Here is a 17,210-nt window from a genome sequence, read left to right on the forward strand (position 1 = left end):
CAAGTTAGCATTCGGATCAAGCTAGAAGCAATGCAGAGTGCTAACGATGCTGACATGCAAACCAACACGCGGACTGGACTCGATGCAATGCGGAGTATTCGGAGGAGCATGGAGGTGAAACGGACGGCCCCCAAGGGGAGGACAAAGAGACGCTGGATACAACCGGATCAACCAGGAATCGGGCACCGAGGTCGGCCGGACCATCTGCACGCGCAATGCAAGGTGCGGAGGTCGCCCGGGCTGGCCAAGACGCGAAAACACGGAGGCCACACACACCAACCGGGATACAAGCACCGAGATCAACCGGACCAGCCAGAACCCGAATAACGAGGTCTCACACACCAAGCAGGACTCGAGCACTGAGGTCATACACACCGACCAAGATTCAATACCCCATATGCATATAATTTGATAGTGAATGGAAGTTATGGTACGAGACACACTGCAGATAACACACAGACCACTGGGAATACAGACAAGGTAAACACATTAGTTGGGGAAATTGGGACTTGATTCGGGACATATAATACAAATAACACGTACTAGACTAAACTGTAGACACTAGCACACATGACACACAACTAAGATGACGGGGAACATGGGGAATCACATTCGGAGACATGACCAAGAGCTCTGGAAGTGTACTAACATATGAAAGATAAAAATAAATAAAAAATGTTGGACAATAATAGGGACATTGGAGAATCCCCATTGGGGATATCTCCGTCGTTATAGGAGGGGCCCTCCAACCCGCCAAAGGGGGTTAAACGGGGTAAAAAAGAATGACCTGGGAAGTGCCAATTGTCTTTTTATATATTATTTTCTTCTGAGTTATGTTAGAATAGCAGTTGCTTTAAATGTGCACATGGACAAATGTGAAGGACAAGAATTCAAAATGTTGGACATGAAGAGAGGCTTGGAGAATCTCCTTTGGGGGGTATCTCCGTCTCTGGGGGGGAGGGGGGCTTCTCTGGTGGGAGGGCTGATCCCCCTCCAAACCGCCAACCGGGGAAAGAGTGCTAACCATATAACCCATTTATGTTCATTTCACTTTTTCTTATGGTGTTGTTAGTTTTATTTTTTCATAAATGTATGCGGTGATGTCGGTGGCATGGGAGGTACAGAGGTGGGCAGGCTGGGTTCAGTGGGGGGGGGGGGGGGGGGGGCCATCGTTCCGGCGGTTCGACCCGGGGGAGGGGGGGCCTTGCGTGTTGTGGGGTTTCCTGGGGTCCTCGGCCGCCGTGGCCAGGGCGGTCTGGTCACCGGGCCAGGGGGGCACCGGGCTTGGGGTCGCAGGGGGCCGGGGGGCCTATTGTTTAATAACAGCGCAGCAGTGCTGCTTTTGCTTCCGCGTTTTCCCTGATTGGCTGCGCCATGCCCCGCGGCAGGCGCGGCAACCGCAGAGCGGAGCGGCAGAGCGAGCGGAGCGGCAGAGCGAGCGGAGCGCCAGAGCGAGCGGAGCGCCAGAGCGCGAGCGGAATTATGTCATGTCCGCCATGATTTTCATTCAGCGCTTCAGCTCACCTGGCAGAGCAGCGGTCCTGCGGTCCTGCGGTCTGTTGTTGACGAGTTCGAATCCCATCAAACATTTATTTTTTTAACGTGATTTTTTTTTTAACGTGTATTCTTTCGCCGGTTAAGGTTAGGCATGGTTAAGGTTAAGGTTAAGGTTAGGCATTGTTTCGGAGTTGGTTAAGGTTAGAACGGTTAAGTTTAGGCGCTGTTAAGGAGCTGGTTAAGGTTAGAGTTTGTCAAAGAGAATGGCAATATTCTTTCTATGGTTAAGGTTAGGCATGGTTAAGGTTAAGGTTAAGGTTAGGCATTGTTTCGGAGTTGGTTAAGGTTAGAACGGTTAAGTTTAGGCGCTGTTAAGGAGCTGGTTAAGGTTAGAGTTTGTCTTAGAGACAGCCTATTTCCGCACTGCCGCTCTCCCGCGTTGCCGCGGTCACATGGTCAAATTGTCACATTCTTGCACTGCTGCGCTGTTAAAAAACAACACGCGGTCGGGGGGCCATTGAGGCGTGGTGCTTTGGCCTTCTGCGGGCCTGGGCTCGGGTTTCTCGTGGGCCGGGGGCCTGGCGGGGACGGGTGGGGGCTCTGGGTGCTCGGCTCCGCGCATGGTGGACCAGGATATGGGGGTGTTCTGTTTCTCGGGGAGGAGGGCGGGAGGGAGGGGTTTCTCTCAGGGGGATCAGAGCGGCTGGGCTTTGCCCGGTGGGGTCCTGTGTGTTGGGGGGTCGATGGGCGTGGGGTGGGGCTCTCGGGGGCATGGGAAATAGCGGGCTTGGCTCAGTGGGGGGGGAGTCCCCTATCCTCTCCTCTACTGGGCCTGGCCCAATTGATTCAAGGGACCCGTGTCGCTGGGGGCCCGGCTCCGCGCGCATCGGCCTGGGATATGGGGGGCTCCTATGGGCTTAACTCAGGGGGGGGATGTCGGGGGAGGGGGACCATCATTTCCGCGGTTTGGCCCGGGAGAAGGGGGTCTTGGATGTTGTGGGGTCGTCGGGCGTGGGGTGGGGTGCTTGGTGGCATGGGAGGTAGCGGGCTTGGCTCGGTGGGGGGGGGGGGTGTACCACCCCTCGCCCCTCTACTGGGCCTGGCCCAATCAAATTCAAGGTACCCGTGTCGCTGAGTGCTCGGCCCCGCGTGGGTCGGCCCTGGGATGTGGGGGAGCCCTGTTTCTGGGGGTGGATGGCGGGAGGTCCCTCTCATGGAGGTCTGGGAGGCGGAGCGCGGCCGAATTCAAGGGGCCCATGTGGATGTACTGCTGTGTTGTTGATGTCATTGTAGGTATTGTGTAAGTGTTGTTTGTCTATAAATGTTAATAAAAAAATTTAAGTTTAAAAAAAGAAAGAGGAGATTTGGCCCGAACCATAGATGTATGACTTGACCATAATAAGGTAATTTATAGGCCTGATATTCTATATTCATATTTCATATTGCATGTGGAGGATGGCAGAATTCAGTACTGTATCTACAAAAAAACCTGTAAATCATCTGCCCTTTGTTAATTTGCTTAGATTTATAGTACACTTCATCTCAAAAAGGTGCTGAATGAGCTCAGTGGCAATTTTCCACTTTCGGTCAATGTTAGCATGGTGTTATTCACCGTCAAAGATGGAAAAGAAACCTAATAATAATTTATATTCTCCTTTGGTTCATTACAATTTACGCATAGTAAGCAATAACATAGTAACTAGGGATGTCCGATATTATCGGCCTACCGATATTATCGGCCGATATCGGCATTAAAATGTGATATCGGACGATATCGGTATTGTATTTTTTTTTTTTACATTTCTATAACCTTTATTTACCCAGGCAAGCAAGTAAGAACAAATTCTGATTTTATTTATTGTCAAATGTATGCATAATGTTGTGTTAATTCCACAACAAGAGATATGTAATGTTAATTACCTGAAATTATTCAATTTTTTGGGGGGGGGGGAAACCCTGCATATATCGGTATCGGTTGATATCGGTTGATATCGGTATCGGAAATTAAGAGTTGGACAATATCGGTATATCGGTATCGGTAAAAAAGCTAATATCGAGCATCCCTAATAGTAACGGACACAATATTTCTGACACTGGGAATACATTCCCTGAGGAAGAACATGCAAATGGACCTTGTAGAAGTGGAGCAATCTTCCATTTACTTGGGTATGTACTTTTAGGCGAATTTTCTGAAAATATGGCTCAGGCTTTAACAGGTTAAACACATGTTGATCTATATTAGAACAAACTTGACACACTGGATGGCATCATTTGAATATAGTTCAACATATGTTCCGAGGAGCCACATGAAATAAAAACAGACATTCTGATCTTTTTCCTCAGAGCAATTGTCATGATTTAAATTACAAATTTGGTCAGCGATAAAACTACCAATATGACATCATGGTAATGACAATACTGGGGACTACCTGATGGATTCCAAATGCAGTAGACAACCAGGGCTACAGAGGGCGCTGTACTTCTGACCAAAGGCTCTATCCAGGCATGGCTGCAGCAGCTCCACTCGGCGCACAAAAGATTCACACTCTGCCAGGGAGGTTACAGTCAGCAGTTTGGTCTTCTCAACGCAGATACCCAGTGCTAAGATGTCCTCAACCTGACAAAAAATTAAAAAAAACATGTTTCCAGTACAGTGCTGCTCAAAGGTCCCAGCTCTGAATAAACACAAATCAATCTGTCTGTCTGTCTGTCTGTCTGTCTGTCTGTCTGTCTGTCTGTCTGTCTGTCTGTCTGTCTGTCTGTCTGTCTGTCTGTCTGTCTGTCTGTCTGTCTGTCTGTCTGTCTGTCTGTCTGTCTGTCTGTCTGTCTGTCTGTCTGTCTGTCTGTCTGTCTGTCTGTCTGTCTGTCTGTCTGTCTGTCTGTCTGTCTGTCTGTCTGTCTGTCTGTCTGTCTGTCTGTCTGTGTGTGTGTGTGTGTGTGCGTGTGCGTGCGTGTGCGCTTCATTGCCCGCCAATCGAATAGCGCCAACAATGAGGACACTCGTTTTTATGATCGTTATTTCCTTTATTCGCTATTGGCATTCATAATTCATCCAGGAAGGCTCCGGGAGCCAGCTGGACACTGTCTGATATTTCAACGCCTCAATACCGCCGCCTGGTGGATTTCGGGCAAGTTGCACTCCACTCTAAAGCGGAAGTGGCGCTCTGTGCATCGGGGAAGAAGCTCCGGCAGATATATCTTGTAACGTGGATCAAGATACAAACTCGAGTGCATGGGATCGCTTTCGAGACGCAAGAATCAATATGCTTTCGGCGTTTATTGCATCATACAAACGGAAAATGGATATAGCAGATCGACATCAAATAATTGGATTTTCTTTTCACCAGACGCATCGGCCACAGGTAAGAGGAATCTAACGTTATTTCCAGCTCGATTGTCCATTTATTTCATTGCAATCTATCCGATCGATGTATGGTGTCGTACTAAAGAAAGCCGTTAGTGACAATCAAGGAATCATAAACGACCACCCCCCCTTTCCTTCACGCATGATTGAGCATAATGTATAGCGATCATATGCATTTGAATTTATTAATATAGCGTGTATAGGAACGAAACGGCAATCGATTATGTGTAATATGCGTTGGGGCCTATAACGCGCGTTCTAGGAATGACTGCTATACAGTCTAAAAACATACTTATATTCTCGACGGTACTAACACGACAATGTATGAATGGAAAAATATAACGTTCCCACATCCGGAACGATAGATACCCGATGTTGAATGGGCCATAGTAATGTCGATTTAGCTATAATATTTAAAAAGTTATAGCCCTGCAAAGAAGGTGAGCCACTCCTTAGGGTTACAGCACTGGCAGAGAGTGGTATAAGATGGCCATACTGCATGGTGCAGAATGTGTTAAGTATGTTATTAGTTCCAATAACATATGATATGGTAAAGAAAGGCAGGAATGTGAGTAGTGCTGCTAGCTGTCTATGCAATCAGGACATATCCATATCATTGTTTAGTCTTTAATGTCCCTTCAGATTTTCATGAATACATACAGTAAGTGCAGAGATAATGTATATATAGCTCGGAAGCCGCTTTCAAAACAAACCAAAATGCTATTGGCAGTCAGTGAACGCTAAAACTGCAAAGTATCTTCACCATCTCCGTGGGCTCCTGCTGGGACCCCTGCTGATGGACCTCAGTGGCGAGCTCAGGCTGGAGCCGCAGGATGTGGGAGAGAGTGTCCAGCCGGGGGGCGTAGTGTCTGTCGGCGGCCGTGACCCAGGCTGGAGTGAGGTCAGGGGTCATGCTCATAGACCTCTGGAGCTCTGATACACAGCCTAGCGTCGCCTTGGTGAACACCTGTGTATGACATGGGGAGAATAGGCTTTATTTTATTTCTGTTGGTATTTCTGCTTTAACGCAGTATAGAGAGACCGGAAGAGTGGGAGGGACAAAGAGAGAGAGAGGATGACGTGCGAGCAATATAGTGCGTGAGCTCTACCTTCTACTATAATCTGTTCTACAACCCAGCACCTACAAGATGGATCTGCACGCGTCTACCTGAGAACTTTGTTACATGGTATAAGTCAAGTCAAGTCAAGTCAAGAGTTTTAATTGTCACGGCATACAGGTATACAATGAAATGCGGGTGGTCTTGCCCGCAACGATGTGCAATACAGTGGTACATATAATAGAATCAAAAGAAGAAAACAACATTGTGCAGTAACAGGTAGCAGGTAACATGGAGTGACATCTCGGTATCTGTACATAGTTATTTACAGAGCATATGGGACATGCTAGTTAGCTTTGGTAGTGCAATACACTGTTCCTGTTATTCTAATTTAAAGTGTCCTTTCCTTTGGCCATAAGTGTGCGTGTGTGCGACATGAGTGTGTGCCCGCTCATGTTAAAGTGTTAAGTGGCTGCTCGTGTGTGAGCGTGCACAGTGTGCGTGTCGTGTGTGTGTTCATGTGTGCTTGTGTGTGGACAGTTCAATGTTCTGAGCACTCAATGTTCATTGTTCATGGCTCTGATGGCCTGGGGGAAGAAGCTGAGCCTAAGCCGCTCTGTCCTAGTAGCTGGGGTTCGCAGGCGTCTGCCTGACCTCAGCAGCTGAAACAGGCTGTTATTGGGGTGGTGAGGGTCTTTCATTATCCTGCAGGCTCTGGATTTGCACCTCTTGTTGTATAGAACCTGCAGGGGGGGTAGTGCAATACCCGTGGTACGCTCGGCTGAGCGCACCACTCTCTGAGGCACTCTAGCGGAGGGAGCCACCATGACCAGGGAACAAAATAAGTACCAGCCAACCGCTAATGGCTGGTAAAAAATCTGCCTGGCTGGTAGTTTTTAAAATCTACCAGCCAAATGGCTGGTAAGTCAAAAAGTTAAGTTTGTTCCCTGAGAGCAGAGCTACACAGCAGTGTGCCTATTTTGCGAGCCGAAATAAGTCTGTGGTTTTTTCTTCTTCTCACAACGGGTCAAATGCATCTAACATGCATTGCATCGTCGCCATTCCTTTATGCCCACATCGCCCGAAATGAACGTTATGTTAGCGTAAGCTAACAAGCTAATCCTGATCAGCGGCAGAGCCATAGAGAACAGCAGACAGTGTGGACTGGGGAAAGGGAAATGGGGGGGGGGGCACTCTCCCTTTCTCGGTGTGTGTGCGTGCGTTTGGAAAGACGATGAAGTCACTAGTCAGGACTCAGGAGAGGAGTATATTGTAGTAAACTGAGGATTACTGAGGATGCACAGATAATGTTGATATTCAAATATAAAAAGGTTTCGAGAGGAGTGGAAGTTTGAAGACAGACTAGACTACAATATGATGCAGGGGTGGTGAGTTGAAACAGTGTGTGTGTCCCCGACCCCACTTCTATGTTTCAATAAATTATTTGCATTTAAAACTATTAACGCTGACTCATTCCTTCAGTCCACTCAAAATTATGCTAATATTCCTTATGTTGTTTATGATATTAATTGAAAATAGCATATGAGAGTATTATATAGTAATAATAACACATGGCGATATACTAAAAAGCTATTTAAAATTTTTGGCTGGTAAAAAATCTGCCTGGCTGGTAGTTTTTAAAATCTACCAGCCAAATGGCTGGTAAGTCAAAAAGTTAATTTTGTTCCCTGACCATGACGCCATCAGAAAATAACTTTGCTGTTTTACCTTTAACACATTCCCTGCCACGCTTTATATCCATCAATGTTTGATCACTGCCACCAGTCTAAGCCTATGGAGATGTTAACCTTCTTTGCAGGGCTATAACTTTTTAAATTGTATTGACATTACTATGGCCCATTCAACATCGATTATCTATCGTTCAGGGTGTAGAAAGTTTTACTTTTTCATTCATAGATTCATACGAAAATACCGTCTAGAATATAGATATGTTTTTATCGTTTTCTGCAGTAATTCCTAGAACGTGAGTTATAGGCATAAATGCATATATAGATTATCAAATGTTTGTTGCCGATACACGTTATATTAAAAATTTCAACTGTACATGATCCTAAACGTTATGCGCGGGTGAACGGGGGGCCTATTGCTTAATGACATGTCATGAGTGCTGCTTTTGCTTCCGCGTTTTCCCTGATTGGCTGCGCCATGCCCCGCGGCAGGCGCGGCAACCGCAGAGCAGAGCGGCAGAGCGAGCGGAGCGGCAGAGCGCGAGCGGAATTAGGTAACCGCCGCAGTAATCCGCCATGACTTTCATTCGGCGCTTCAGCTCACCTGGCACAGCAGCGGTCCTGCGGTCCTGCGGTTCGTTGTTGACGAGTTCGAATCCCATGAAAAAAAAAATTTTAACGTGATTTTTTTTTTAACGTGTATTCTTTCGCCGGTTAAGGTTAGGCATGGTTAAGGTTAAGGTTAAGGTTAGGCATTGTTTCGGAGTTGGTTAAGGTTAGAACGGTTAAGTTTAGGCGCTGTTAAGGAGCTGGTTAAGGTTAGAGTTTGTCAAAGAGAATGGCAATATTCTTTCTATGGTTAAGGTTAGGCATGGTTAAGGTTAAGGTTAAGGTTAGGCATTGTTTCGGAGTTGGTTAAGGTTAGAACGGTTAAGTTTAGGCGCTGTTAAGGAGCTGGTTAAGGTTAGAGTTTGTCTTAGAGACAGCCTATTTCCGCACTGCCGCTCTCCCGCGGTCACATGGTCAAATTGTCACATTCTTGCACTCATGACCTGTTAAAAAGCAACACGCGAACGGGGGGGGGGGGGTCGTTTATAATTCCGTGCTCGTCAGTAAATGCTTTATGTAGTATGGGTGATATATTGATTAGAGCAGTTTGCATGGATAATAATAAACAAACGCGCTGAAAATTACGTCAGCGTCCTCTTACCGTTGGCCGGTGAGACTGGAGCAAAAAGATCCCACTTATTTGACGGCGATCGAGTCGATCCATTTCCGGTTTGTATAATAATAATAACAGCCCAAATCATGTCGATTATTGAGTTATGGCAGCGATCCATATACACGGTGTGTGTCTAGAGTCCCGCGACAATATGCAAGTGCCGGACGCATTTCCAAGACGCACCAAGATCGACTCGGCCATTTCCGGTTTGGTAACTCGCCGATCATCCACCAGGGGGCAGTATTGAAGCGTTGCAGAGTTGTGCATGCTCCCACTGCATCATACCAGGCTCCGTGAGGGAATTATGAATAACATGGCGAAAAAATGAAATATGATCTCAATAACGTCGTACGCCGTGGATTGGCAGAATTCGCATGAACTTGAAACATGTCGTATAACGTGAATGGCGCAGGATTTGTTAACGTTTTACATAAATAATATACATCTTCTCATTTCTATACCTTGAGTTCTTCCTTTGACTTGAACTTCAAACAGAGCAGCAGGAAGTCCTGTAGGTAGCGGTGGCCGTAGTCCCCTCTCTCCTGGTCCGACAGCTTCTGCAGGGAGCTGCCCAGCCTGCTGCTGCTGAAGCTGCTCAGAAACTGGAGAATCCTCTGTGTGCCGTCTTCCTCCGTCACTGTGGGACAGAGCAGTCCAAGAGACAGAGGACTTTTAAAGATTTAAAGGTGCACTATGCAGTTTGGAGAAAGACATTTGTTTACACAGTGTATTACTGTAACTACACATGTACCGTCCTAGAGGATACTTCTCCAAATATTCTTCAAACAGTGTTCCAGGGACCCAACCCCCCTTCTGAGTTTCCCAGAACTACAATATATATATACCTTTAAAAGTATATATTCATGCGTCATATCCGTATTAACTACATAGTACACCATTCTAACGTGACTCCGCGGCACCAGTTCCATTAGTGAGGAAAAGGGGGGGGGGGGGGGGGGGGGGGTTATATTGACGAGGCTTGACAACAGAGGTTCAAATATAACTTCACATTTATTGGCTATTTGTTTCTTTATATCGCTTTATCCATCGGGCTGCTCCCGTTTCCAACTCTGTGTGTTGACAATGACATCCTGGTGCGATATCATCACCTACGGCAACTTAGGACGCTCAAACCTCAAACTCAAACATTGCGCTCTCTCGCTCTCTCTACGTTGTCAAACATGTACACTAAATAGGGGTGGAACGGTTCGCATTCTAACCGTGCACCGTTCGATACGACCTCCACGGTTCGGGGCATGTGTGTATTGTTCGGTTATAACGTTAGCCGCAAGCTAGGCTAACGTTACGTTAGCCGCAAGCTAACCGCGGAAATGCTCACAGCGAAGTGACTCCACGACACAAGATCCATTAGTGGGGAAGGGGGGGTATATTGACAAGGCTTGACAACAGAGTTTTTTTTTTATCCACTTTTTCTTTTTCTTTTTAATTTCTTTTCTCCCATCCCAATTTAGCCGTGCCAATTCTCCCCTCCCCTGTCTTGAACGTTGCTCGCATATGCCCCCCACTGGTCGGTTGTAGGGAGGATAGAAGCCTTGCATCACATGTCCCCTCCGATACATGTGGAGGCAGCCTGTCACATCTTTTCACCTGCCAGCGCGGACTCTCATTTGGCGAGGTGTAACGTGTGGGAGGCTCACACTACCCCCGCCATTTTCCTGTCTCTGCTGTGCAGGCGTCCCCCAACCGACCTGTAGGAGTCGCTGTCCACAACGTCCAGATTACCACCCATCGACTTCCACCCGGTAACTCTGCCAATTGAGTTAGTATGACGGCCCGCACAAGCCGGAGGTGCCGACAGCCAACGCCGACAGCCGGAGTCAAACCGGGTGTCTCTTGCGTTGGTGACGAGCGCAATGTCCGCTGCGCCACCCAGCCGCCACTTGCTTGACAACAGAGGTTTAAAGATAACTTCACGTTTATTAGCTGTTCGTTTATATTATATCATCAGGGCTTCTCCAGGTTCCAATGCTGTGTGTTACTGTTGACTATTTACTTCCTGGTGTGATGTCACTTCAAATACGGCTAGCAAGACTCTCAAATAGCAAAAGCGAGTCAAGTTGATTAGGTACCATGCAGTGAAAAACGGCATAAGATAACACAGTGACTTTTCCTTTTTGATAAGAAAGTCTAGTGCTTGTTAAGCATATGCACACTCTGTGCATCCCCTTAACAATTGTGTGTATTGAGCTGTACTGTATTTAGGGTGACCAGATGCGAAAAGTCCAAAAGCAGGACAACAGTAAGATTTTGGTGGGACAAAGTGGGACAGATAGATAATGTAAATTTAATAACTCGTCTTCACCAAATAGATAAAGGTTAAATCAAAATAAATACAAATTAAATACAGAATTATATCTCTCCACATTCATCTTGGCACTGGCAGCCGGCTTGTTACCACCTAACATCTGTTTTAAATATTCAAACTTTATCACTTGACAGGAATGTCTTGTGTTCGATATTATTTTTTTTGCTTCGAAAAGAGGGACATCCTTTCAATATGTGGGACGCGGTCTCAAATGGTGGGACAGTACAACCAAAAGGGGGACACCTGGTCACCCTAACTGTATTGTACCCATTCTGCAATCTGTTAATACAATTTTCAATCAATCAATACTTTATGTTGATGGCCTTTGTCTATAATGTGGCCACAAAAAATAGAATTATTTTGTTTGTTTGCACTAAGTTAATACTTTGACAAATGTTGCCTATATTTTTCAGTCAGTTTGGTCTTTGTGTGCCAGTTCGGTCTTTGTATTTAAGGCAAACCGCTGTAAACCTTATTTTTTACCAAATAAATGAGAAGCATGTTTAAATCAGCAATGCCCCTCTTGCTGTACCAACATCTCTCCTAGCTCTAACCGGTCACTTTCAAAATAATGTGCCTGATGTCAAACTGCCTCATTCTTTCAGTTTTTGCATATGACTACGTCCTTGAGAATAACTGAAAAGTTGGATTATTTTTAGGCTACCATATCTTATGCTGATGTATGGTATTTTTGGAGTGTTACATTTAAAAAAAACAAAAAAACAACGTATATCGAACCGAACCGAAAACCGTTAAACCAAAACCATGATACGAACCAAACCGTGAATTTTGTGAACCGTTCCACCCCTAACACTAAAGTTAAGTTATGTTGGAGTTTTATTGTTTGAGTTGTTTGAGGGAAAGAAACCTCCTGTTCTGCTGTAATTTTTATTTTCACTTTGTACCGCTTGATTTGATTGTATTTCATGAAAAAAGTGTTTTTCAGAGATGGAAGTAACGTGAGAAAGGGTTTTGCATTTTTCTATTGCAGTTTTGCACAATAAATGTTCTTAAAATACCTCTGTACTATGTGAAATATGTCCTAGTAATACAAAAGTACAGTAATAGCTGCCATACCAGTGTTTACCCCTTCAGAAGCATTTATATAGAAATGTTAAGATAAATGAATATACCGTGATACCGTTACCATCTACGCTTCAAATTATACCGTGATATAAATTTTAGACCATACCGTCCAGCCCTACATGGAGGCATTCAAATGAGCCAACCTGGTACAAATTCGGACTCCTCCCACAGGCTCTGGAGGTGCGTCTTGATGAGCCAGCTGAACGGGGCTGCACAGGGCTGGTCCTCACCATCCAACATTAAGAAATGCTGCACCAGTACCTCCTGGTCCGATACACTGCAATATAGAAACACGGTAAGAAGCGCAATGTCATTTGTTGAGTTAAAAGGTGCTATCTGTAAGATTGTTTTTTAATGAGGACCATGTAGACTCAACCACGGACAATGGAATAAGCAATTGACATTAGATACAAATGTAATTTAATGATTGATTCTGAGGCCTGGTCCACAGGTACCACAGGTATTTTTGAATCCATGGCTTTTTCTATGCGGTTTGGTCTTTCGCCCATACGCAAATGTTTTAGGTATCGTGATATTATCGTTCCACCCCTAGTGTGGACCAGGCCTAAATGGTATTTAACTCATTCAGCGCCAGAGGGTGCTGTGTACTGTGTGGTTGAAAGGCCAGCATTCTAATGTATAGGAATACGTGGCGGTTTTTGCAGGGCTATAACTATATTATATATTATAGCTATGGATACAATACTATTGCCCATTTGACATCGAGTATCTATCGTTCAATATGTGAAAAAAAAAAAAAATGTCATCCATACATTCCCGTTTTATACCGTGGTGAATATAAGTATGGTTTTAGGGTAATTCATGGGAGGCTGGTAATAGCCCCTGTGTATTATGCATTAGCGTTCCGTCCCTACACATGCTACAATTAATAAATCAAATGCATATGATAGGTATTATGTTCCATCATGAATGCATGAAAGGGTGGGGGGGGGGTCGTTTTTGTATGCTTTGATCGTCACCAACAGAATACGTTATGGACTAGCATTACACAAATACGCTCGGATTGCAATGAAGGCATGCTTTGATCAACGCAAGATGTGTCCCAAAAATAATATTCCAATTATCTGATCGCGAGTCCCAGTATTGGTGTCGATCGTGTCGCCAACATAATCCGCCATACATCATCCATCTGGAGCATTTGACCCTCCTCAAGGCAATCGGGACAACCGCTCCCCTTGCCCGACATGGAAAAGTCCGCCCAGACCAATATAATCGACGCACAGACAGAGTTTCAAAGGGTGTGCAATACCGGCTGCATCCTACCAGGCGGCGGTATTGGACTTTTGCGATCTCAGACTCATTCCCTATGATAACACCAGGCTCCCTGGATGGATAATGAATGGAAATATTGAATAAAAGAAAAAACTGCCAAAACCCGACTATACTCGGGTCTGGCGCTGAACGTTCGGCGAGTTAACCCGACTATCATCGGGTCTGGCGCGGTATGAGTTAATGACAGTCTGTCAAAAATTTATTGTCCATGGTTGAGTCTACACGGTACTCATTTCAAAATGATTGAATATCGTACAGATAGCCGCTTTAAATAGTTCAGAATGATGAAATGTGCTAATGGTGGTGATTAGTAGCAAGTCTCTCTGGGGCGGTACCTTGAGTGCTGAGGAGGTGTCAGGTCTAGAATCTGTGTGTCCGCTAGAATGTCCAACCACAGCTGTATGAGGCCCTGGCTGAGCCTGGCGCTGAAGAGCAGGTCCAGGTTAGCGTACCTGTCCAGAACCTCTACCATACTGGCCAGGATGGGAATCAGGGCGGACTGGAGACAGCGCCACAAGGTGTGTCTAACAGAGGACGATAATACAGAAAGCTCAGCTTTATTAGCACTGTCCCCTCTTAGTCAATTAGTCGAGTAATCAGTCCTAGACCAACCAAGACTTTGCTAATCGGTAATCTTTCTATTCTGAATGAGTTATTTCCAGATAAATCATAAGCACACCACTGGTGATATCTATATCTTTAAAGATGTCAATTCAAAAGATCTTTAAGTTAAATCAACTAATCCATTTGTCGACAAGTTTACTCATAATTATTTATTATTATTACTTTATTATTTTCTTTTCTTTCTGTTGGTCCTTTTGAGCCTAACTGTAAAATCAAAAAAAAGTTGACTCATGATTAGTCAGTGGTGGAACAGTAACAGTAAAGAAAGTACTGCATTTGAACTTTATGTGAGTATTTTCATTTTAGGTAACTTTGTATTTTTACTCTACTCCACTGCATTCATCTGAACCCATCAGTTACTAGTTTCTTTGAAGAAAAATATTTTGCATAGAAAACATGGCAAAAATGTATGAAGATTACCGTATGTACTTTCACATTTGAAGCCTGCCAACTTCAAGAGGAAGTAATCAGCACCAGCATAATTGGACCACATACCACTTTAACATAACCTTTAGAGGTCAATGGATCAAGAGTTGAACTGGAATACACAAACATCATGTGTACTTTTGATACTTAAGTACATTCAATATTAAGTATTTCTACTTTTACTTAAGTAAATTAACTGTGTACTTCTTCCACCACTGTGATTAGTTGACTTAAGGATTTCTTTAGTCCAGGACAGCCCTTTTAATACGTTGGAAATTCAGGTCTATCAGCCAGTAATCAGGGCTATCAAAGAAAAAAGTTACTCACGCTAAACTCATTTTGATCCAAAGCTTTTCTGACATTTACCACTACATTCATTGGCAATGAAGTCGTTACCTCAAAGTTCCCCCCTCCTGCAGAGCCTGGCGTTTCTTGGCTTCCTTGTTCACCCATTCCCCTGGAGAGGGCATTATCTCTTCCCTCTGTGCCAAGGCCCTCGCCAGTCTCCCCAGCAATATGTCCCGGAAGCGAGCTTCAACAAGGTTCATCACATTATCTCAAGACTTGAATTTACTAAGTTGCATATTTTTTTACTTTTCAAAGTATGTGATCATTTCAATATACTGTAGTTAATAATATACTTTTAACACACTGTAGTCAATATTAGATTAATGTGTTCACACCTCCTGTGAGTCCTTGATCATTTCCCAGAAGTGCCAGGAGTGTGTGCATGCGCTGCATGCTCCTTGGTGTCATGTCACTGGGGTCTCTCAGCAAACCTACGGCTTTCTGGATGCATGACCTCACCAGGGACAGGCTGTGGAGATGAGCCGTCTCTGCCTGTAACCCAACACAATTACAGGACGTTTGAAACGCAACACTATTACAGGACGTTTGACACAACTGGGGGGGGGGGCTGATTATTGTGTTTTCTGAACACTGAATTCTAAGTATCGAAATGTGTAATGTTGTATTATTCATGCAATGCATTTCATGTACCCTTAGGTGCAGAGAGGTATCTGCTTCAGAGTCCTTTATTTTCTGCTCCATCTCTGTTTGTCCTGCTGAAGATCAACAACATTTGTTTACAATGTGGGCATTAACTCATTCAGCGCCAGACCCGACATTTCTCGGGTTATCTCGCCAGCGGTTGAGCGCCATACCCGAGATTTCTCGGGTTTTGATCCTTTGATCTATTTCCTCTGATCCCCGTTCTAAACCATCATCCGGATCATTCTATAAGTCCCTGGCTCGTTTGTGCCTACGTTGGAATTGCAATGCCGATCGATCGAGTATCACCAGGTGGCAGTATCGCCTACCTTTTGAACTCGGATAGAAAGGGAACAGGAGAGTCAATGAATGAACCGGACTATCGAGACTCGCTCTGAGTGGGAGGAGCTCTTCCAAAGCAATCGCTAGCAGATCTGCTCGCCTCAAAACCTAAAGTGTCCCGTAAAGACGTGTAATTACATATAAACAAGTAATCGCGATCACTGATGGGATCATTGGAATTATTCTTTTTGGATTACCTTCTGGCTAAGGTAAGGACCCCCTATGTCTATTTTACCGAATCTGAAACATGTTTATGTAACGATCACAGTGTATTACTTCACCATGGACTAGGGCTGGGCGATAAAACGATAACGATAACTATCGCGATAAATTATTTCCTCGAAATAAACATGAAACGTGGTCGCAAAGTTTCGATATATCGATTTTCCAAGCTTGGATATGAGCACGCACTAACAACCAATCAGTGAAGGAGATGGCCGAGAGCGAAGGAGACCCGGAAGGAGACCCAGAGGTAGGACTCACTCAACAACAAGGCTTGCTAGGCTAATTAGCTTGCACGGCGCTGTTTTATATATTTACGTGCCGAGTATGTGTGTGGCGTGAATTCTGAGGCCACGTTTAAAGTAGTGTGGGGTATACAGTGGACGTCGTTTCAATATATTGTGGCGGAAGAGAGTATTTTAGTGTCATATTTATTACATTGTCTCATGAGATACTCCGCTTGTCGGCTAACTGCTAACGTGCGCGGACTGATGACGACATCAACTCGACTCGAGACATTCGCTTAGAAACAACAGGCTGGCTAGGATAACTAGCTTGCACGGCGCTGTTTTATATATTTACGTGCCGAGTATGTGTGTGGCGTGAATTCTGAGGCCACGTTTATAGTAGTGTGGGGTATACAGTGGACGTCGTTTCAATATATTGTGGCGGAAGAGAGTATTTTAGTGTCATATTTATTACATTGTCTCATGAGATACTCCGCTTGTCGGCTAACTGCTAACGTGCGCGGACTGATGACGACATCAACTCGACTCGAGACATTCGCAGCAGCATAAGAAGTTAATTAAACTTGACAGACATTATATCGACGATAATTATCGATATCGAATTATATGAAAATAATTTAATAATTTTATCGCGATAACGTTTTTGGTCATATCGCCCAGCCCTACCATGGACGATGTTTAGCGTGTAATAAACTACAAACTACAGTGTGTAGAAACAAACGCTTTTTTACATGTTGGACTATAAATAGTGTTTGTCAAGTGAGCCATACTATTGTCTCCATAGCTATAATATAGAATATACAATAGCTCCGCAAAGATCATGA

General features: G+C 44.8%; 1 protein-coding gene across 1 annotated transcript in view; it reads right to left on the reverse strand.

Moving 5' to 3' along the window:
- Positions 1-17,210, reverse strand: part of rnf213b (ring finger protein 213b) — a 121,419-nt gene that overhangs the window by 65,388 nt on the left and 38,821 nt on the right. Inside the window, exons 26-33 of the mRNA XM_084323284.1 lie at positions 15,584-15,648; positions 15,268-15,424; positions 14,981-15,116; positions 13,870-14,058; positions 12,385-12,518; positions 9,291-9,466; positions 5,625-5,828; positions 3,927-4,114 (exon numbers count right to left, since the gene is read on the reverse strand). Of these exons, the coding sequence (XP_084179410.1) occupies positions 3,927-4,114; positions 5,625-5,828; positions 9,291-9,466; positions 12,385-12,518; positions 13,870-14,058; positions 14,981-15,116; positions 15,268-15,424; positions 15,584-15,648 (1,249 nt within the window). The remainder of the gene's footprint in view (positions 1-3,926; positions 4,115-5,624; positions 5,829-9,290; positions 9,467-12,384; positions 12,519-13,869; positions 14,059-14,980; positions 15,117-15,267; positions 15,425-15,583; positions 15,649-17,210) is intronic.

The sequence above is a fragment of the Notolepis coatsorum genome (assembly GCF_963971535.1).
Source record: "Notolepis coatsorum genome assembly, chromosome: 10".
Classification (NCBI taxonomy): domain Eukaryota; kingdom Metazoa; phylum Chordata; class Actinopteri; order Aulopiformes; family Paralepididae; genus Notolepis; species Notolepis coatsorum.